We start from the raw sequence: 23806 nt of genomic DNA on the forward strand, positions 1-23806 counted from the left end.
GCGAGTTTTTTGGGCAGTGTAGAGTAGCACTTGTTGTTTGTCATTTCTCCGATCACAAATGCAGACATGGTTTTATGTTTACGCGGCGCGATGCAACACAACGCGTAAAAAGACAGTATAAGTCATTATAATAACCGTAATTATGTCCCCACTGGACGCAACAAATGCCTATTTATAATGGGTTTTAATGTTTTTTGTCTTGTCGCTCTGGCCGGACAGGACCAGTGTTGCCAACTTTTTTCAATAGAAAGTAGCTAAAGCCAGTCTGAAAAGTCGCTAAATGTCGCCAGATGACGTCATACGCTAATCAGCATATTCATGACGTCATCGCGTATGTTGCCTTTTACATTTGTTTGTCTCTCTGTGCTCATACTGTATTTTAATGCAGCCAAATTCTCAATAAAACAGTTTTCATTTATATATATTACTGTTTCTGTTGTCAGACAACAGAATAAATATGAAATAGTGACTGAAATGCGGCCCTTTAAGACTACATAACCAGCTCTCCCTTCCAAGACGTTAATCTGCACAAAAATCCTGCTTTATATTTGAGCCATGGTCTGATGAAATGAAACGCACATAAGAAAAGACAAGACACAGACAATTCCTGTGCTGTGATTTCGGCTATATTTGCATGTAAAATTAGAGAAGCAACATAATATCTATGTTAACTGAAGGCGCTGCTTCTCTCAGCCGCTCGCTGAACAGAGCAGACGCAGAGAGAGAGGTGTGTGCGCGCTGACCTCGCGCCGTTTCATCAGTACCAGCGATCACAGAGACTCGCTAATGCCGAGTTCACACTGCACGATTTTCAAAGACGTCGCATCACTGTTGGTTTCACACTGAACGACTATCTGGGGTAGCATTCAGTTGTTGCTGTGTTCACACTGCACGATGGAACGACGACAGGAGGTTACACACTGCATGACTTTACAATAGGGAGAATCACCGATAACTCTGTCTGGTGCAGGGTTGCCAGGTTTTCGCTACAAAACCCGCCCAATTACTACTCAAAACTAGCCTGAAAATAGCCCAATTGCTTTCGAGTGGGTCCCCCAGTAAAAATCGGGTTGGGGGCATAAATTACACATTTTTTGGCGGGGTTCTCCTAGTACAATTCACATTCCGGGGCCTAAATATCACTTATTGGGGTCACTTCAATCTGCTGAGAAATCTTGCGAAATCACCGACAAATGCTCAATCTCGAGCATTTGTCGGTGATTTCGCAAAACCTGTCGGCGAGTGATAAATCGGGCTAAAATCGTGCAGTGTGAACTCGGCATAAGGTTTGTCCAAGAAGTCACTAGATTTGTCGCTAGTCGCTTTTTTGGAAAAAAAAGTCGCCAAGGGCTCTGAAAAGCCGCTAAATCTAGCGACAAAGTCGCTAAATTGGCAACACTGGACAGGGCATCACAATATGGTAAGGGGCGTAACATTTCCGTCACACGCTTGAGGTATTCAGCCAATCACAGCACACCTCGCTTTTCAGAACGATGAGCTTTGTAAAAATGTTTCAAAACGTGTTTCAGAAAGGCGGGGCATAGAGGAGAAACAATAATGTACAATATGTGGAAAATAATGTTTTTTTTTTTTACTTTAAACCGCATAAACACATTTCATTACACCAAATACACAAAATAATGTTCTTTTTAGCAGCATCATATGATCCCTTTAATGTATGATTTCAGATGGCTGGAATATAGCACGAGTCATATAGACTACTTTGATGGTAAATGATGACAAAATGTACATTTTTAGGTGAACACAAGTTCAGAACAACTCTTGAAAGGGACTGCTCAATTAGTCAAGTAGCAGCCTGTATATTTTAGCTCCCTGTGTTCTGGACAGCTCCTTATCCCACTGCAAGGGGCTTAATCAATAAATCGTTGGCTGAGATTACAGGATAGCATGAAAAATAGATATGCAGAGAAGAGGAAAGTCTAAGGGGGAGGAGAAAGGTATCACACATGTATCTTTCCTTATGGAAACACTCTCTCACATGCAGAATTCTCCTCTTTAACTGTGTTTATTTATAGCCTCTATCTACAAACACATCTCGGATGTGACACTCACAGCATCTGCATTCAGAGCACTCTCACTGACCCAGATGCAGCATGAGTGCTCGCTGCCAGCAAAATCAAAGCCCGCACAATACAACCGCAGTCTAATCTATTAGAAAAGAGCTAGCGATACTACAGAACCACAAGGTTGCCTTTCCATAATCTATTCTGCGGCATCTATTACATAAAAATAAGACAAAATGGGATGAAAAAGACAACTTGTCTTTTGCAAGATGGTTGAGATAAGGACAGCTCATTATCAGAGCTCAGCTGTGTGTGTCTCTTCGATAACATTGAAAGGTTTAGCTGAAGAGCTCCTCTTCATTAGTATATGTGTGTGGTGCAGTGCTGCAGGCTCTGGAGAGGATGTGAAATGAGAGAAAATGCTGATGTTTTCTATTATTTATAAGCATTTCCCACATAATGTGCGTGTGTGTGTCCATGAATCTGGCCGGTTTTAATGCAGTACTCTCAGCAGCCTTCCCCCCCAGTGAGTCCCATAGTGACGTGACAGGTATACGCAATTTCTGCACTACCACCAAACAGTTTTGCTAAAACAACTGTTTCTAAATAGGTTTTCTAAACTCTTCCTCCATCTGTCATTGGTCAAAAAACTGGGGCCCAAACTCACATCACTAGTTAAAGAGATAGTTCACCCAAAAATAGACAGTTCACCCTCCCATAGACAGCAAGGATCCTAACACGATCAAGGCTCAGGAACGTAGCAAGGAGATTGTTAAAATAATCCATGTTACATCAGTGGTTCAACCATAATTTTATGAAGTTACGAGAATACTTTTTGTGCGCAAAGAAAACAAAAATAACGACTTTATTCAACAATTCATCTCCTCCGCATCATGCTATAGCGCCATTTTGGAGAGTATCACATACATAAACAACATATGCTGTTCTGTGTCAGCAGCACCATACGCGGATACGCTGTTTACGTTTTGATCTGAATGTAAACAACGTATCCACGTACATACGTTGCATACGTTTACGTATGTGATACTCTCCAAAATGGCTCTATAGGGTAATGCAGAAGAGACGAATTGTTGATTAAACAATTCCCTTTAAGCCAGAAGTTGACATGTCGAAAGGCATGGAAATAAACTGTTTCTCTGTCATTTGGTTTTTATTTCTCGTAGCATTGCCAATGTAATCCCATCCACACTTGAGTCTCATTGGTTCAAAATCCTGCTCCACATAAATGTATTTTAAATATCTATGTTCTGATTGGTTGTGATAGTGTTGCATCGTGCAGCATTTTCACTTTCAATGTGGACAGACAAATTATTTGTCACTGAAAACTTGCCATGTAGTGCCTGGATAGGACATGGTGTACCACCATAAGAACTTAGATGACAACTTCGACAACAGCAGGAAGGCTGGTTACAGAAGTGTAGGTCCAGTAGCACTGTCATAAACAGCCCCAAGAGGAAACCTATGAACTCTATATAGAGTGACTGCAGTGCAAATAAACTGTGGACGCAGGGATGAGGGTGATTGGCTCTCAGCTTTAATATGATTACTATTAGACTGCTGATGGCTATTAATATAATGATGACGAATGTCTTTTGAAGTTTCGCTTATTAGACGCACGAACCAAGAGATTAAAGCGAGAGATAGAAGGACAGAGATATAGGACACAGGAAAAGGCTTTTAGTGACTGTTCATGTCTCTATAGCTATTTTATGACACAGCAAACTGTGTGACAAAGACAAGTAGGAGATGTGTTAATCATGCCTGATTCGTTTGGCAATATCCATACGTGGGCTATTTTAGGTCTTATGATCCCGTTTTACTTTCTACTCGCACCCGTTTAAGTTTCTTTTTTCCTATTCTAACTTTTTCTTTCTGACTGTGCTAAATCTGTCCTCCTTAGTTCATTCAACCAGTTATGCTGCCTTCAAGTCCTGCTGGGAAGTTCCTACTTATGGGTTCGGAAGTCGTAATTACTACATGATATGCATTTAAGTGATTTTGGTCAGAATAAAGAGTTCGGCAACTTCATAGATTTTTCTCTTTTTTACTTTCTTGCAATGACTTGATGCTTTGTCACTAAAACAAAAAAGAAAACGAAGAACAAAAATGTAAATTAGATGTGTAATTGATGCTTTGTGTATAATTTTCTCACTACCACAGAAAATGGGAATAGTAGTATAGCTCAGGAAGTCTATTGCCTCATAAACAAGCTAAATAAATCAAACTTTATGGAAAGTTTTATTGCTGTTTTTCATCAACTCTATATGTGTATAAATTCCATCCATTCATTTTTCAGAACGATTGTCCTATGTCGGTTTGTGGAAGTGCTGGAGCCTATTCCAACATATTTGAGATTGGATGCATATAGAGTCCAGGGGTCTGCTCCAAGTGGGCCACCTTCCAGGAGAATTTAGCTTAGCCTCAAATAAAAACCTCCAAACCAGAAAATCAAGGTCTTTAGTATCACTAGAAATTTCAAGGAAGGTGTTAGAGCTAAACTCTGCAGGACGGTAGCCTTCAAGAAGCAGGATTGGACACCTTAGTACTAATCTGTACATTGCAGGGTTAACACTCTCATGCATTCACACTTTTTGAATTGAGGAGAAAACCGGAGCACCCAGAGGAAATTCACTCCAACACGGAAAGAATACACAAACGGGACCTCCAAGTCAGGTCTCAAATAAAATCATTTTTTTCTATTGGTAACTACAGCATTGTGGTGCCCTTCATGTCTTGTGTGATCAACCCTACATGACTTGAAGGCAGCATCACAATAATTTGTCTAACAACCCAAAGAGAAGCCCTGGTTACGTTATAAATGATTTCCTCTTGTGTAACTGATTGCATCTGCAGAACACTATCGATGAATCAAAACTGGCACATGCAGTATTCACCATTGTCAGCACAATGTCTTCCAGGATTTACAATGATTATGGTCTGATACTCCTGAAAGATGCAGTTTTCCAGTCTCAATTCATCAGGGATGATGTCGGCGCTACTGATCCGAGATCAGATCTATTGCTTGTTCTGTGGAGTATGTGGTAATAGAAGGGTACTACAACTCACGGGCTGTCACAAACTAGATAGACAAGTGTTTCTCAGCCCTGTTCCTGGTGGCACATTAATAGTCCACATTTTTGAACACTTCCTAATAAAGCACACCTGATTCAACACATTACTAGAGCCTCCAAGACATACAGATAAGTGAGACGTATTGAATTGCTTTCTTTACACACTTCTGGCTCAACCATACTCATGAGTTTGAGGAAGAACTTCTTGAGCAATGGTGGACAAGCTGTCAGACTTATAGTTTTGGCAGGCTCTAAATTGGTACTTGGACAAATCTAGGGACCAGAATATCATGGAAACCTGGAAGCTAAGTTTTTTTTAGAAACCACCAGAACACCCAAGCAAGCAACTGCAAAACCACCACCCACACAAACTTTTGCAACTTCATTTGGTGTGCAAAAATTACTCATAGCAGCTTTCAATAGTGAGCTTTGTGGGTATGTATGTGAACAAGACATACAGATAAGTGAGACGTATTGAATTGCTTGAGCAATGGTGGACAAGCTGTCAGACTTATATTTTTGGCAGGCTCTAAATTGGTACTTGGACAAATCTAGGGACCAGAATATCATGGAAACCTGGAAGCTAAGTTTTTTTTAGAAACCACCAGAACACCCAAGCAAGCAACTGCAAAACCACCACCCACACAAACTTTTGCAACTTCATTTGGTGTGCAAAAATTACTCATAGCAGCTTTCAATAGTGAGCTTTGTGGGTATGTATGTGAATATAAATTGGGGGCTCGTCCGGTATTGCTGGTACCTCTCTCCACATTCATCTCAGCTGTCAGACATGTTATAATCGAACAAAAGAAACTGCCATGACTTCTTTCATTGGAGCTGATTTTGTTCCCCAGCTTACGCTTTACAACTGCCATCTACCATATCGCTTGAGAACAGAAATGCATTCTGCTGTTGATTAAATCCGTAGACCTTTTATTACCTGGACGACTCACAATGCCTGCTTTCTCTCTTAGGTATGTGTCTGGTGTTGGGCTGTATGATATATCCTGATGGCTGGGATGCTGATGAGGTGAAGAGGATGTGCGGAGAAGGGACGGACAAATACACCATCGGAGCATGCTCAGTGCGCTGGGCGTACATCCTGGCCATTATGGGCATCTTGGATGCCCTTATTCTCTCTTTCCTGGCTTTTGTGCTGGGCAACAGGCAGGATGGACTCATGTCCGAGGAGCTGCTGGGAGACAGTAAGATTAACATTATTTTGTCTAAAAAATAGTTATTCCATGTCTTTGTCATGCCTAAATGTCATGTCTTACCATGGGAGAATGCAGACGTACCTCTGTCAACTTGAGTTACTGTTTTTATTTATGCAAATAAATAATTGAAAGATTGTTGGACAATAAGAGGTTATACACAATTCATATATTGTTCAAAACAAAAAATACAAATAGAAAAACGACTTGATATTTGGTCCCTTTGACGAAAACCCTATTTGGTTGTGAAATCTAAGTGTTATCGCTACTTGATGATCTGCTACTTGCTATTGTTAGTCAGTTGCAAGTGATGTAAGGGGAAGGACAGTGTCATTAGTATAGAACAAATATTTGTATATATATTTGGCCTGTTTTCAGAAACAGTATGTTGGTAAACTTTTAAGTGTACAGACATGGGGCCAAAATTTGAAGCAATTGCATACTAAACAATTTGTGAGTATTACCAAATGACAGGAATATTTCACCCAAAACTGAATATTCTGTCATTAATTGCTCACCCTCATGTCGTTCCAAACCCATAAGACCTTTGTTCATCTTCAGAACACAAATTAAGATATTTATTTTTGATAAAATCTGAGAGCTTTCTGACCCTGCATAGACAGCAATGCAACTGACATGTTCAAGGCTCAGCAACGTAGTAAGGACATTGTTGAATCAAGTCATTATTTTTGTTTTCTTCGCGTACAAAAAATATTCTCGTAGCTTCATAAAATTAAGGTTGAACCACTGATGTCACATGGATTATTTTAACGATGTGACGATGTCCTTACTACCTTTCTGTACCTTGAACGTGTCAGTTGCGTTGCTGCCTATGCAGGGTCAGAAAGCTCTCGGATTTCATCAAAAATATCTTAATTTGTGTTCCGAAGATGAAAAAAGGTCTTTACAGGTTTGGAACATACGGTGACCGGGAGGTGACATGTTCAGTTCACTTAGTTTTGTCGTGCCCACAAGATATTAATTCGTGGGAACGTCATATTAACTCGTGGGAATGTGATATTATGTCGTGGCCACAAGATCATTTTGTCAAGGTAACGACATCCTTATGTCCTGGCCACGCGATGCTATGTTGAGGGAACGACATCCATTTCTCGTGGCCACGAGTTTAATGAGTAAACAAACCTGCGTGACCATAGCAACCCGGGATTATCAGAGATGGATTCATTAATATTTTATTTTGAATTAAGAAATTATTATATAAATTATTATAGAAATGATTAAATTATTATATTAACCATAGGCCTTGGCTACCGGACTGTATTACATGCGATAGTCAGCATTCAAATGAATTTTATCATGAATAAATGTTACATAAAGTGCATAATATAAAATAGGCCTACAAGAAAACATTTTTATCCATCCTAGTCTTGTAAGTCCATTAACTGATCGTCTTTTTCCCATTATATTTGTATATTATTATTAGCCTATTATTATTGGTTATATTTTTATATTAGTTTATATTCGTTTTTCCCTTCCTTTCGATCTCTTTACTTAACGTTCTGAATACTTTATTAAATAATAGCCTACTGTAAATGCTCGACATGCCAATAAAGCTTTGATTTTGCTGACTGGAATTTTTACTGGAATGCAGTTTAAATTGAACATATATTTCATTTTATTTCGGCTAATTAATAGACCATAATTATAAATACTATAGTGTTTCGTTGAGGAATTAATCATTCATGTAGTTTCAGTTGTAAATGAAAACACATCACGCTCATTTATCATCACACACGGGCATAAATACAATCATAATCTCAAAACTTTATTGGCATAATTATCAGGCATTTGCAGTATTTGCAAAATATATGGTAGGCTAGCAAATGCTAGCATAATTATACAAAACGTTAACTAGGTAAAGCAATACACAAATTGAAAGGGGAAATAAGCATATATAACAATAAATATAAAAATATAGCTCTAATAAGTTAATGTAATAATAATAATAATAAACAAATATTAAATTAAATGTTTAATGTTAATAAAAATATTTTATCCATCTCCGATAATCCCGGGTTGCTATGGTCACGCAAGTTTGTTTACGCATATGTCATTCCCTCAACATAAGAAGAAGTCGTGGCCACGAGAAATGGATGTCATTCCCTCAACATAGCATCGACATAAGGATGTCATTACCTCGACAAAATGATCTCGTGGCCACAACAGATCACGTTCCCACAAGTTATTATGTCGTGGCCACGACAAAACAAAGTGAACCGAACATGTCACCTCCCGGTCACCATAGGAACGACATGAGGTTGAGTAATTAATGACAGATTATTCATTTTTGGGTGAACTATCCCTTTAAGGTAACATAAGATGAATTTCAATTATGTTTTGAAATGCTAAAAAAACAAAAAAAAACAAAGAGGTGAAATTAACAAGGAGTGCGCAATCAAACTTTTCTCTGTGAATGAATGCAGAAATGGCCTGGCTAATTGTGTGCATTTCTCATACACATTATATGGTTTAATTATAATCACAAAATGCATAATTTACATAAATGAAAATGAAGAATAACAAACTGGATTCTCCATTTCTCCCCATAAATGTTCCAACACATCAGTTTTCAATGCGCAGCTGTTGTGCCATTCGGTCCAATTCATTCATTACTTGACAGAGCCAGCCAGCCAGAGGCGAGCGAGGACAGACCAGCTTGAGAAAATAAGACAGAGCGATGGCCATTAAGGATAGAATCAGATGATAGGGCTGTGAAAAGAAATGAGATATGAGAAGGAGCGAGTAAGAAGAGGAAAAGAGCAAGTGAAGGAAAGATAGAAAGGTAGAATTTACCATGGACTGGGGTTAATTGAAGCCTGGGGCTCTGGACCCAGCCATGAATTACTAATGACTGTTTACACAGCTTGCTGTCAGCCTGTCCATATTAATCACAGGCACAGCATCAGCTGGAAACCATGCTATGCTGAACAGCACACCTGCAGCAAAACACTATTTATGAATATGAACTATAAAATGCTTCATATAATTAAGTTAAATAAAACAACAAACTACACTTCCAGGACATCCTGGGCCATAATTATTATTTTATATAATGGTAATGAAGGGTCACTTATACGTGTATTAAGGTTTTATATGAAACTGATGAGTTGCACAATGCAAATGGTGATTAAGGATGTTTGTATAATGATGAATGAGCAATTCACCTCTTAATCTTGCAGAAACAGAATTTGTTATGTCATATTTTGTGACGGCACATGATGGTGTTAGTGCCATCTAGTGGAAATTATTGGTTAGGTTTATCCCAGCTTGGTAGTATTTAAGAAAATCAGAAACAAAAGGTCTATTTAATGTGTATTTCTCAACTGTGACAGCTGTCAGTAGTTGATAAATATTTCTGCTGCATTTGAAAATTACTCTATGGATTTAAGCTGCGATTTTGCTTTAAGTTTGATAGATTTTTCTCCTTTTTTCCTCAACAGAAAGTGGAAATGCATAGACGCCAGATACACTCAGGTGAGTGAGTGTTGGTCAGTACGAGTGAGTCTTTACTTTAAAAAATACCATGAAATAGTTTGATGCAATATTTTTGCCTTTTTTGACGTATTTACTACTGAAACGGAGTTAGGCTCAGACATACTCAATATTTAATATAGATGCACTACTGTTCAAAAGGTTAGGGTTTATACGATTACTTAAAAATGTTTTTGATCTCGAAAAGGTCTATTTAGGTTTGTTCCAAAACTGAAATTACACACAGTTGGACTTCAAATGTAAATTTTAAATGAAACGGAGTTAGGCTCATATTTAATATAATATTTAATATAGATGCACTACTGTTCAAAAGGTTAGGGTTTATACGATTACTTAAAAATGTTTTTGATCTCGAAAAGGTCTATTTAGGTTTGTTCCAAAACTGAAATTACACACAGTTGGACTTCAAATGTAAATTTTAAATGGCTTTTTAATTTATTTTTCAATTTCAAAAATTTGCGATATGAAAAATCTGTACGAGTTCCTTTCTTCTGTGAAAGAAAAAAATAATAATTTTGTCCATAGAATGAAAGTCAGTTGGTCCAGTGTTTTTTTTTTAGACCTCGCTGACAACATAATTCTTCAAAATGCCTTATTTTGTGTAGAAATCATCAGAAGTCATGTTAGGAATGACACAAGTTTGAGTAAATTAGACTGTTTTCAGTTTTGAGTTAATTTTTGAAATGATCTCAAGCTTAGCTTCCATGTGTAAATTTCTCCAATGCAATGCTGTGAATTTATAATAAAACATTGCTTTAATCTGTTTTCAGGTGTTTCTGTCTTGTTCAAGGAAAATCATTATATGAAATCACAATCCAGCTTTACCCATCATCCTGAGGGCAGGAAGCCTGACTGCAGCAGTTTGAAAAAACGTTAAAGCGAAGGATGCAAACGGGGTGAATGGAGTTGGGAACTCGCTGCTTTTCTGTCCATATCCCTTCTTTGCACTTCACTCCCTGGAATTGCTTCTCAACAAATCCCTACCCTAGTTTGATTTACCGTGTTCTGTGCTACTAACATGATAGGGCAGTTAATGCACCGTTTAGAAGTAACTTTGACTTGGATTAATAATAATAATAAAAATAAAAAAAAAGTCTTATTTTACATCGTGTCCTTTTTTAAAGGCCTGCATTACAATGTTAATATTTTGGGATTTATGAATTACAGTAAAAACGGTACTGTTTTATTTGACTGGATTCTCCAATATAGAAGAAAACATGTACAGGCTTAAATCGTGGGATGCACACTCCGGCATAGAGCTGCACCACAAAGACATTCCCGGCCTGTTACTTATCCATCAACACCACCCCTGGACGAACAAAAAAAAAAAACCACTGAATCCTGACCACTTACCTGAGAACCAATTTACAGGCAAGTGATAATTTATCGGGTTTCAAAATGTAGTTATTTCACCACAACACTATCCAACATTGTTTAAAAGGGGTATGTAAACAGAAGTTGAGAGTTCACTGTTAATATATTTTAAAAATAAGTGTCAAAATTAGGGGCAGACATCTCTGCCATTAGTAATTGTGCACAAGCCAAGTATATACAGAAGTAGGAGAGTGTTTTAAGTATCATGTATTGAGTGTATATGCTGAATTTCTGTATGTCTCTAATTCGATATTTACTTCTCGGCAGTGTTAGTGCTGTATAGTTATGTGTGCCATAATTATGATGTTCTCAGCTGGTACCGTTTTGTACTCTTGGTATAATCATTGTGTCCCACCAAGATAAATGAACAGCCTAGGATGAAAATCCCATGGGAAAACCTGGAGAATGTGGTTCAAAAAGCAAAAGCCCACAGGAAATGACCTCACTGTGTACCTAGTGGCACTCCCTCCCTTCTCAGACAGCTGAAGAGTTTGGACAATGCTGGATGAAGTTCTGAAGGGAAAGAAAAAAAATGGTTTGCTTTATTTATTGGGTGTCTGTCTTGTCAGATGATGTTGTATGTAGAAAATGCTGTAAATACACCATTAAAATGTATTAGTTATTAAAGTTCATTAAATTCACCCACATTAATGAATAAAGATTTTACCTCTACAGACTACAATCAAGATATTTCATTCTGAGCGTTGCTGTAAAGATCAAACAGTAATATTTATCTTCTTTTCTTTTTTTTTTCCACAGGCCAGTGGTGTCCAATCTTGCTCCTGGAGGGCCAATGTCCTGTAGAGTTTAGCTCCAATACTAATTAAACACCCCTGAACCAACCGATCAAGTTCTTCTGGATTGCTAGAAACTTCCAGGCAAGTGTGTTTTTGGCTGGTTGTAACCAAAATCTGCCATCCAGGAGCAGGACTGGATACCCCAGACCTGCACTAGGTAATACTGACCTGACATCTGCTCAGTCTTCAACATTGCAAAAGTTGCGCATTGTGTTATTGAGAAACGTACAAACATTGGCGGTTATAGCTAACTGTATCTATGCAGCTCTTATGCTCATCTTTCTTCATAACCTTTCTACCTTCGTTCCAGTTGATTATAACCTCTGGCTTGATGTTGATTGGTCATGTAATCTCGCTGCCTTCATTCCGATTGGGCTTCTCAAGTCTGCTTTCATTCTGATTGGTCATAAAACCTCTTTTCCTTCGTTCTGTTCGATCTAAGCAAAAACAGTTTCTTTCAAGCATCTATCAGGTATTAATGACAAAAAACGACTAGGTTTATATTTTCAATGACAACCTTAAGATAGGTCTCAGCAACAGCAGTCTCTTCAAACCTTCATTTCAGCACCTCTTCACACAGTGACCTTCACAGTGAAAGAAAAATTCACATCAGGAACATGTAAACATCAAAAACAGCCCCCTTTCCCGTCTTAGTAAAACACACAAGACATTTGGTTGGTATAAAACTGTCATTACAGTTATTTATTATAATGAACCATGAAAAGAGCCAACCAGTGCTGTGTCTGTGAGCCTCTGTCCATCACACACACATACACTCACACACAAACAGTAAAAAAAAAAATAAACCAGAGAGGAAGAAATAAAAATAGTGCTACAGTCACAGAAACATTCAGCGTTTTTGTCAAGAGCGCTTGTATTTACAACCATATTCCAAAATGGGGATGGGAGCGAATTGTACAAGCATAGAAAAGAAAAGAAGCCAATATTTACAACTGTTTCTGGAGAAAGCTGGAGTAACCACCTATACATTAAATTACACTTTCTACAAATAACCATTGATATTCAAAAATAAACCGCTTACCCCCTACAGGAAGGACCTCTCTTTCTAAAGCTGCCACAGAGAACAGCACGCATCTGTCTGTGCCGTATTTGCCTTCCGTTTCTCATGCGCACTTCAAATATGCGCACGGATACGGGCGGCACGCAAGCATACATGCTCCCTTCCGGTTAAAAACAGACACTCATGCACACAGACTCACTCATTCACACAAGTGCAGTCTCCTGGGGCAGTGAAGCGGCCTATCAGAAAGGTCTCCTCTGAATTTCTGCAGCGGTGCAGATATTTGTGTTACATGGAGGAATAAAAAAAATAATAATTCTGTATTTTTTTCTCTATACAAAACCTTTTTGCTATATAATGAGCCACTAGATAAAACAAATAACTGATGAATGAAAAACAGTGAGAAACGGGAAGAACAGGGAAAGGTAAGGAGGAAACTGGAATGTCCCATTGCATTGCACTGCACTGGGAGGACAGAGGAAGGATTCAACAGGAAGAGACCGGAAAGGGTGATTAAAATGAATAAAAACATTAAAAATAAAAAAAAAGACGTCTGGAAAAGACAGGATGGCAGTACAAGATTATGGGAAGGAGAGAGGTGTGGGGGATTCTGGGTAAGTGATGAGCACCAGGGTTCATTAACCATCATCTTTTACACAGTCTACTTTTACAGTTCTCATTTTTATTTTTAAAATGTACCCTTTTTCCCCCACCGGTTTTCATTAGCCTTTGTGAAAAGGTACATAGAAAATATTTACAGTGGTGCTGTGTTGCCTATGTTACACGATGTAGCCCCCCCACCCCCCTCTGAGTGAGTTTGTCTAGGGGGCGGGGTTAAGTGGGTGTGGTCAGTGCCATCCTGTGCCCAAGTAGCCGGTGCTGTGAAAGGGGGCGGACGAAGGGGTAGGTCCTCGGTTACCACCGGCGATCTGTGAGACGCTCGGATTGGGCGGGGTCTGTGAGGGAGGAATTTGTTGGGAAGGTGGTGGTGGAGGCGGGGGTAATACAGTTTGTTGATAAGTGGAAGGGGTTACTGAGGGGTTGGCTGGTGCAGACTGGTGAAGTAGAGTGGTTTGAAAGCCACCAATAAGGTGAAGCTTGGGGTTGCGCTTTGGGAGAGTGCATGAGCGAAGGTCCAGCATAGTGACTCTGCGAGGCACCGGAGGGCCCGCAGTGGAGCTTGGTGGGCGTCAGTGCGGCTGGTTTGGAGCTCGAAGTCTTGGTGCTGGATTGCTGGACGGACAGTGCCTGAGGCTGAGAAGAACCACGAGACTGTGCTTCACCATCTTCCTCCTTGGATGGTCGAGACACAGTCTGGGGTGCTGGAGAACAAGGCTGTAAATGGAAAGAAAAATGGTTTATGATAACATGAACTTGCTTGGTTGAGAAATCATGTTGCCAAGAAAAAATATTACATTGAGAGAAGGTTCTCTTACTGCATGTGTCAAGGGGCTCTTGCAGCTCTTGGGAGAAGGACATTCCTTCACCTGGGAGTCGCCACCCTCTGACTCTCCACTGTCTGAAAACGAGACAAAGCAGGTATTTTAATATTAAGATTAGAAGATCAATGTTCCCACACATTTTTATCAATGCATTTCCTTGATTTCTCCAGTTGTTTGGGCTAACCTTCTTACAAAGATTAGCTCCAACCTACTGCTCCAGCACACCTGCCTGATTACCTTGAATACCCATTTCATTGTTTAATTTGGGTCTGAGCTAAACTCTGCAGTAAAGTGGTCCTTTAGGAGCAGAATTGGACACCTCTGGGATTATTGGATGAACCTTTTTAAAAAGACTTCCATTTGTATGTCAGGTATCAATTCATGGGTTTTAACAATTATCACAAAAAACAAACAAACATGGAAATCGCAATTCAAAATTCCCTTATGTTTCCAGGGTTGTTTTTACCTGCATCCTTGCGATGGTCACTCAACAACAAGGCCCTATGGTAGCTTCGCTCCCTGGCCTGCTCTACTGATGTTGAAGATGTCCTGTAAATTAAAAGAGAATTGTATATGCTTAAATGTTCTTTTCAAAACATAATTTGCAAAACTCAGCAGGCCCAACTGGCCATCAAACCGTCCAAGATATCTCCACAAATATCTAAAAAGTCACAAGACAGCCTGATTTCTTGATAAGAGTTTTAATCCAAACCTTTAAAAGAATTTCAAGCTGTTAAAGTGTGACTAGTTCATTCTCATGGAAGGGAATACACTTTAGGGACATACCACTGCCCTTCTCCGTCTCTCTCCCCCTGAGGTGGGGCGTCTGGCTCCTCGCTGTGCTGAGGTGTCCTGGGGGTTGGCGTTGCTGTGAGAACAGGTGGCTCAGGGGCCACTTCCACTGCGACAGGGAAAACATCTACTGGTGGTGCTGTGGAAACAGGGGAGCCACACTCTCCCTTGGAACCACTTCGCCGTGCCTCACGCTGACGTTTCCTGTACTCTAGAAGAGACACCTAACAACACAAACACGAGATGTCAGTTAACAAAGTCGAATAAAAGGCATACATATTTTTTTGATCAAATTTATTCCAGCTATTTCCTCAGTTAAGTTTAGCGGACAAAAAAATTGTACATCTATACATCTGTCAGATGCTTTAACAGACCTTTTTCTTCTGCGGGTTCTTTGCAGCACCTCCCTCCCCTGTGCCATCGCCACTCAATGAGCGAGTAAAGTTCACGCCGCTGCTCTCCTCATTGCAGGAATAAAAGGGCGCCGCCTCACTGAAGGGGCCAGCGGAGGTTGAATCCGGCCTATACGCCCCCATCTCCAAGGTGTGAGAAGGGGTGAGGTCTCTCAGATTAGAGTTCACTGGGGAAAACGAGAGGCCACCTCGGTCTGGACTCTTCATCCAGGGAGGGTAAGAGGAGGCTGGTGTCTCGGGTGCTGAGGCAGCTTCTGAACCACCACCATCAACCTCCATGCCTTCATCTACTGCGGCATCCTGGGGCTCAGCATGGGAGGGCTGAGGACTCGGAGACCCCATAGATTTTGTAGATTCCTGTGGACCCGTATCAGAGCCTGCATTTCTCACGCTGGGAGAAGCCAAAAGCGAAGGAGGTCGCTCAACCTGACAAAAGACAGCAAGATCTGTTAGATGTGCTAATGAAAAATGCAGCAAAACACCTCTGCAGCAGGTACAGGATATTTAAGCAGTGAACTCACGTCTTGTGTACTGGGCCTCCGGCTTCCATCTGGAGAGCTGTCCATAGATGACTCACTCTGTGAATTTGCAAAGATATTTCATGATCATTTTGTTGCCTTTAGCCAAAATAATGCTTCAAATCAACACTGCAGAAGTGACCAATCAATTAAAGCCCATCATCACTGGTGACAACCGTCCCTGCTTGGCCAATAGCAAAAGTGTCAGTGCCCTCTTGTGTCAGAACCATAGAGGTCTCATATTTTGGAGATAACATTCATTAAATCTGTGGGCAAAACATTTCCACTACATTTCGCTCAAGATTACTGGATTAGGTTTTAAACGTTTAAGAATCCTTTTAAAGAGACTGCACTCACAAACACAAAATTCTATGGATTAACATTTGAAGTTCATATATAAGTTTTATATATATACTATACATTTTCATTAGGTTTAATTGTTGAATTATCAGGCACGTCTACGGCAACAACCTGACCTCTTGTGGCAGAGGGAGGTTGGGAATCTGCAAGGGTGTTGAGGGCTCAGTACTGGGTTCCTCTGGCCGTGGCCGAGGAGGCGTGGTAAGCAGCAGGGGCGTGCTTGGTGCTTCTGTTGACTCCGTTCGGGTTGGGGTGGCACAAGGAGACCCGTATGGGGTGGAAGTCTCGGACATACAGGGATCGAGTGAACATAAGCGCCTTTTCTTCAAAGGGGTAGGCAACTCTGCAAGCACATGGACCAAGTAAGACTAAGTACAGCTTTAGACAAGCTTTGAGTTATTAATTTGCAGCAGGACATGGACTGCTGACCCACCTGGTAGTGAGCAACTGCCGTTGAGGGGTAGAGGGCTGTAGGACTCGCCGTTTATAGAGGGGCTGAGAGGGCTCTCACTAGGCATCAGCAGAGAAGGGCGCCCTCCACCTGGGCTGGTGGAGCCCTCCTCTTCTAAAGCTTGCTTCAGCCAGCGCTGCACAAAAGAATATCGAGTTAGACCAAAAACTTGCTAGCCTAAATATGAAAACTTGTAAGTGAATATTAAAGAGCTAAAATGTGTGGGATTTTTTTTCCTGCAGTATCAATTGCCAGACAACCATTTTATTATCAGAGAAGCAAAAGTCAATGATACTGGGTGACATTTCTAAATAATGCAGTGATTTTACCTTCTTGCAGGACCCAGTGGTAGGTGGTGTTTCAGGCATTTCTCTCGAGCGCCGCCGCCCCGTGGGCACTCCCAGAGTGCTGGGGCTACGGTTGGCCAGAAAAGGAGATGAGAAGCGGACGTAGTGTTTGGGTGTGCTGTAGACGTGTGAACTGCAGGCCATGCCCGGTAGAGAGTTCAACTGTGTGGCCAAGACCTCAGGATCACTACTGATCCGCAAAGGCCTTTCAGGGGGAGGCTCCGGAGTGCGCGAAGCACCCTGTTCCTGTTTGTCAACACCCATCCACTCGCTCACTAAGTGCTGTTGGAAAAGAGAACATGCAAGTTGTAAAATGCATAACAAACTGCTGTGAAATGCATTCTATGGGTGAAGATTTCTACCTTTTTAGTTTTGAGGTACTTTTGTCCACTGCGGCAAGTTGGGGAGGGTGAGTCGCTGTGGGGTGGGCTGGTGTCAGGGGCATGTATCGGCGGAGCGTCAGCCTCAGGGGCCGAGGGCGACTCTCCATCATGAGTCTCTGTTATTAAGGGCTCTAAAGTGTCACCAGGGGAACTGGGTGGCAAGTCAGAGCAGGCGCTGACCGTTCGCGCTCGCCGCCTCTGCTGTCCGATGTGCGTGCGGTTCCGCGAGAAGCTTTTTCTCTGTTTGTTACGGCTCACCTTTGCTGGCTTCAGACAAGGCTCCTCCTTCACTACCTCTAGCATGGGCTAAAGGTCCAAACATTGAACAATATATTAGTGCTGCCAAAGGATTAATCGCAATTAATCGCATCCAAAATAAAAGTTTTTGTTTACATAATATGTGTGTACTATTTTAATTTATAAATACACACACATACAGTATATATTTTGAAAATATTTACATGTATATATTTATATTCATATAATTTATATTATACATAAATATATTTAATATATAAACAATTTTTTTCTTAATTATATACATGCATGTGTGTGTATTTATATATACATAATTATACACAGTGCACACACATTATGTGAACAAAAACTTTTATTTTGGATGTGATTAATAGCGATTAATCGTTTGAAAGCATATATTATTTTTACTACATACACGACGATATTACTAATTTTACAAATTTACAGTCTTTACTACATTTCTGATCAAATAAATGCATGTAACATTAACAGTTCACATTTTATTTACAGTCAGATATGACCAATTGTAAATTACATGCGAGTCAATAACTGTTTCTTTTGTCTGTGACTCATATCAAGCGAGTCAGAATCAGTTGCACAGGAAACATACTACTGATTTAGCACCGTATGTGCATGTACATCATTGAAGGTTACGTACCTGTAACATGGCAGGAGATTCAGCCTCTGGTGTAGTAGGAGGCTCTTCCTTAATCTCGCTGCGTCCGCCAACTTCCCCTTTGGTGCCGATCCGTTCTAAAGCTTGCTCCCTCCGCTTTTCTCTTTTCTCCATACGAGCAAATGCCTGCAGAATTGCCTCCATCTTCCTCTCTTCACGTGTCTATATGAATGATAGACAGAAAGAAAGAAGGAAAGAAGACAACAGAGAAAGGTTGAGTCTATTTTCTGGCTGACAGTTGGGAACCCAGCTAGCTACTTAGCACAATCAGCAGGCCATAGCCAGCAGCAAAGGCGGGAAAAGAGAGAAATGGGACACTTCTCTTCTAGTCAAGAGGAAACATAATACACCCCCCCCCAGGGATGAGAGAAGGCATATATGTGTGTGAGAGTTTCTGTACTCTCTCTTGTCCTACCAAAAAGAAAGGCAACATATACCACACAAGGGTGTCTTGAGGTGCGCCATGTTGAGCGACTGAGGGTTGCATGCCTGGACTTCAGTCTCAGCATGGGGTCAGTGAGCACAGGACAGTGGGGTTAGTGTGTGGGTTCTCCTGTACAGTAACAGGCAGGGGGTGGGTTGGGTTGGGGGTCATTCAGGATATGAAGGCGTAGGTTTACCTCCTTGTTTCTCAGAGCTCTGCAGCAGGAAGCCCCTGCGCCGTGACGATGGGACTCCTCTGCCGGGCTGCCCTGAATGGTGCCGAAAGAGACAGCCATCAGGGTTTAAACACACAAAGGGCCTCCAGTTCGCTCACACCCCCATGCACACACTCATATGTATCAGCCTAGTCCTTGCTGTATGGGTAGTGTGGTTGGGGTTTAGAGCTTCAGTATGGGCATACCGTGTGATTAATGGACATACCCCTCTTTCACCGAAAAGGTGCTGGTCTTGACAATGCTCCAGTCTTGGAACAGAAATCACTAAACGCCTAAAAAAAGGGGGAACGATCATTTCTTCACCACATAACGTTCTTAACTAAACTGATGGGAAAAAGTGGTCTATATGGGGGGTGAGCTATTGAAACCAACTTTCCCCATCCATCTGAAATAAAATTGTTTTATTTACAGATATATCCGACGAAAGCATTTTCATGATTATTTCAGGATTTTTCTAATTGTTTGCGACAACTGCAATATTTTTTATTTAAACTACTATCTCACTGTCAAAAAGTATAAAGTACACAATATTACACATAAACTGGTAAATAAAGAAACCTGTAAAAAAAGCTTGTTTGAAGGTGCAGTGTGTAAATTTTAGCGACATCTAGTGGTGAGGTAGAGAACATAGAGAAGCTACGGTTGCCGACACAGGACAAAGATGTCGTCGTCTGAGACAGCAGAAAGTAGCCAGTCAAGCAATGAGGTAAATTAAGGGATTATATTTTCTTAATTATTCAGTGAACCAAATATTATTGTTACTTGTTCATCGAGTCAGTGTTTTATTCGCAATAACAACATAGTGACGAAACACGCTCTGTAGAGCAGATTGTCCATTTACGGCTACTGTAGAAACATGGCGGCGCAAAATATTGACTTCTATGTAAGGTGTATGTACACTGAAATTGCTCATTCTAAAGGTAATAAAAACATAATGGTTCATTACGTTAGGTCTTTATACACCTCTGAAAACATAGTTGTGTATATTATATTGCATTTCTGTCAATAGATCCTCCTAAATATTACACACTGCACTTTTAAGAGCATGTAGTAAGTATCGTTGTCATTTACTTCATTGATCAGCTTAAGTCAGTGAAACGGGGGCCAGTTCCAGGAGAGGTTCTCAAATCCCCAGACCAAGCACCAGTACCATTATGGTGGAAAAGGGGTGTTAGAGAACTCAACAAATATTGATAGGGAATCAGAACTGTTTCTGAATTGCCTGTTTGTCTTGTTGCAGCAGATAAAATGAGGAGAAAGCATGGGGAATTTCCACTAATAATGCACCAGAGTCTGATACCTCACTATTAGTTTATCCAGATAAAACCACATTGTTTACAGCTGCTGTTAGCTTTTTCTGTAGTTAAAGGCAAGTCATTTCAGGATTGGTTGTGAGTTTTATTTTCCTGAACATTCCAGCAGTCACTGCCAACTTCATGATGTTTGTTGAGGAAAGTTTTTGAAGTGCAATCGGTTCAGAACCTGTTTTTCATACATTTTTTCCATCTGCCTTTCATGGCAAGCAAACAAAAAAGCACCACACACAGTAATGGCCACACCAAAACATTCACATAAAACATGTACATTTTAAGTGAGAGAGTTACTACACTCTCTAAGGTTGATCTTAAGCTACTAAGTAACCAATAGCCAAAGCTATATCACAACCAGACAGCATTACTAGGATTAAAATCATCAAGTTTCGTTTTTCAAAACAATTCTATGTGAGGATCATTGCAACTTTACATGACCTTTTTTAATTAGTCAAGAGTTTGAATTTGTAATTTACACCCTAACATATTTTGAATATAAAAAGTAGCCCAGTTTTTGTTCAGGATTATTGAGTTTTGGTAGGAAGCGGTGTTGAATAGATGCCTGATTGGACGTGAATGGTCGTAATGTGCTTTAGAATGGAAATAGCTTTTAGACAGAGGACCATATATATAGTAGAATACCACCACATTGAGTCCCATGTTAATTAACGTGTAAATTAAAACACTGTGTAGTGCTATAGTAGGTTCTTTCATTTAAGCATGATCTCTCACTACTAACATGGTCTAGACATTTAGTCATGACAGAGGAGAGAAATGACTGCAGATGAAACACACAGTCCAGTTCTTAACATTCCCTCATGGAGAACCAAAGAGGCTCCATAAAAGATGAAGTATGAAAAAGAAAAACAAAGCAACAAGGATGAGTGCCCTTGCGCTACCCTTCAGGAGGTTAAACTACACAGCGACAGGAACAGAGAAGCTGTGGCGGCAGCAGCGAAATTAGCGGGAGGTTTATAGGGGGTGGAGGGGGAAGGAAGGAATGGTGGAGCATTCTGGGAGCTGCCCAAATCACCACACACACCGGGAGGCAGAACGAGGAGGGGAAAAAGAAGGGGGGTGGGGCAGTAGCGTTTCCATGGCGACCGTGATTGCCAAAGTGGTCGTTTTCCCCTGGACGCACTTACCATCTTCCTCCTCCTTTCTGCAATCTGCTCCTCTGACTCCATCTCTACTTCATTGCTAACGGAGGTTTTCTCTTCTAGATCCTCTATTAACTCAGGATCCTGCAAAAGGGGGAGAGGGCCTTTATCATCGCCTGGCTACAGACCAGGAGAGGAGCATTAGAGAGGGAGAGAAAGTGTGGGAAGTGTTGATTCGGGCTGAGATCTTGGGTCAGACAGACCAGATTGTACTTATGAGAATCAATCAATTCAACTACTAAAAAGATCAGAGCGGATTTCCTCTGTTCTAACTGTGCCAGAATTGCTGACAGCTCTTCCTGGGATGTCCTGATATATATGGCACCAGGATGGCAGGGAGTTACGAGCATGGATTCTCGCACACTTTCAAAGTGCGCCAAACAAGCAAGATTTAATATTCTGCCACCGGCCACCAATGAAATACGGGAACATATGAGCAAAATAATGCGGAAATATGTTTTCTGGTTATCAGACGCTGTAATTAGGGCCAGGAAGGAAATGTGGATGAGTAAACAGATTATTAGAATGACTGAAAATATCCAACGAAGAAAGAATCATGCATAGATTAATACACATGGATAATATTTACATGCAAACAAAGGGTTTTTTGACATTTATAGATGAAGGGACCGTCTTACCCAGACTCTCAGCCAACCCCGAATATTAGATTTTCGCTGTTAGTCATTGCAATAGCTTTCGTATAACCATTACTTAAATTATTTATCAGCATTAAACTACCTTTCATGGATGAAGACAGGTGTGTTTTCATTTTGTGAGATGAGATGGTACTTAAGTGGGTATGTGACAGCACTGTGTGTGTGTCGATCATACCTGATTGTTAGATATGGAGAGCCGGAGAGGAGAGAGTTTTCTCTGTTTGGCGTCATTGAGCGATTTGCCCGTGGGCCCATCACAGTCCATCGTGAGGTTCTGGTTCTGTCCGCTCTCATCCTGCGACGGTTCTTTGTCCTTGCGGCAGCGCCGTCGTGTGCTAGAGCCCAGATTCTCCGTGGGTTCCAAGTTATGCTTGAGCACAGGGCATTCCTGATTGCCTTTCACACACGCACAGTCCACCTTATATTTACTATCAAAGACAAGAAACAGGAAAAGTAGTGAGAAAAGTGTGAACAGTCAAGCTGTTCTTGTATAAACAATAAACGCGATTAATCGTATCCAAAATAAAAGTTTTTGTTTACATAATATGTGTGTGTATTGTGTATATTTATTATGTATATATAAATACACACACATACATGTAAATATTTAAGAAAAATATGTTGTTTATATATTAAATATATTTATTAGTGCTGTCAAACGATTAATCGCAATCAATCGCATTTTTAAAAAAAGTTTTTGTTTAGATAATATATGTATGTGTACTGTGTTTATTTATTATGTATATATAAATACACACACATACAGAATAGATTTTGAAAATATTTACATGTACATTTATATTATTATATTATATATATATTTAATATATTAAAATTTTCTTAAATATACATGCATATGTTTGTATTTACATACATAATAAATATACACAGTACAAACATATATATTATGTAAAGAAAAAGTTTTATTTTGGATTCGGTTAATCGCGATTAATCGTTTGGCAGCACTAATATTTATATATAATATAAATTATATGAATATAAATATATACATGTAAATATTTTCAAAATATATACCTGCATGTGTGTGTATTTATATATACATAATAAATATACACAGCACACACATATTCTGTAAACAAAAACGTTTATTTTGGATGGGATTAATCGCGATGAATCGTTTGACAGCACTAGAATAAACATTTCAGATGTCATTACATCAGTGATACTCAGCCCTAGTGCGTGTTCTTACCAGCTGCCGTAGTCATAATCAAAGCCAATGGTGATCTCACTCCCCTTGGAGATGGACCTCAGAGAGTAAATGTATAAATGCAGCATGCCGTCCTCGATTACGTGCCGCACCTCAGCGTTGGGAGTGCAGGAGCGCC

General features: G+C 40.2%; 2 protein-coding genes across 2 annotated transcripts in view; one reads left to right on the forward strand and one right to left on the reverse strand.

Annotated features, from left to right (window-relative positions):
- LOC107694191 (lipoma HMGIC fusion partner-like 3 protein) overlaps nt 1–11195 on the forward strand; it is a 47982-nt gene extending 36787 nt beyond the window's left edge. Inside the window, exons 2-4 of the mRNA XM_016493830.1 lie at nt 6091–6321; nt 9792–9825; nt 10614–11195. Of these exons, the coding sequence (XP_016349316.1) occupies nt 6091–6321; nt 9792–9808 (248 nt within the window). The 3' untranslated portion in view covers nt 9809–9825; nt 10614–11195. The remainder of the gene's footprint in view (nt 1–6090; nt 6322–9791; nt 9826–10613) is intronic.
- Nucleotides 11196–12688: 1493 nt separating this feature from the next.
- LOC107694189 (histone-lysine N-methyltransferase 2E-like) overlaps nt 12689–23806 on the reverse strand; it is a 39751-nt gene continuing 28633 nt past the window's right edge. Inside the window, exons 11-25 of the mRNA XM_016493826.1 lie at nt 23671–23762; nt 22636–22888; nt 21790–21924; nt 19296–19367; nt 18658–18837; nt 17721–18047; nt 17341–17640; nt 16994–17147; nt 16677–16903; nt 16204–16260; nt 15644–16108; nt 15264–15493; nt 14944–15026; nt 14451–14554; nt 12689–14370 (exon numbers count right to left, since the gene is read on the reverse strand). Of these exons, the coding sequence (XP_016349312.1) occupies nt 13951–14370; nt 14451–14554; nt 14944–15026; nt 15264–15493; nt 15644–16108; nt 16204–16260; nt 16677–16903; nt 16994–17147; nt 17341–17640; nt 17721–18047; nt 18658–18837; nt 19296–19367; nt 21790–21924; nt 22636–22888; nt 23671–23762 (3099 nt within the window). The 3' untranslated portion in view covers nt 12689–13950. The remainder of the gene's footprint in view (nt 14371–14450; nt 14555–14943; nt 15027–15263; nt 15494–15643; nt 16109–16203; nt 16261–16676; nt 16904–16993; nt 17148–17340; nt 17641–17720; nt 18048–18657; nt 18838–19295; nt 19368–21789; nt 21925–22635; nt 22889–23670; nt 23763–23806) is intronic.

The sequence above is a fragment of the Sinocyclocheilus anshuiensis genome, unplaced genomic scaffold (assembly GCF_001515605.1).
Source record: "Sinocyclocheilus anshuiensis isolate Anshui unplaced genomic scaffold, SAMN03320099.WGS_v1.1 scaffold1003, whole genome shotgun sequence".
Classification (NCBI taxonomy): domain Eukaryota; kingdom Metazoa; phylum Chordata; class Actinopteri; order Cypriniformes; family Cyprinidae; genus Sinocyclocheilus; species Sinocyclocheilus anshuiensis.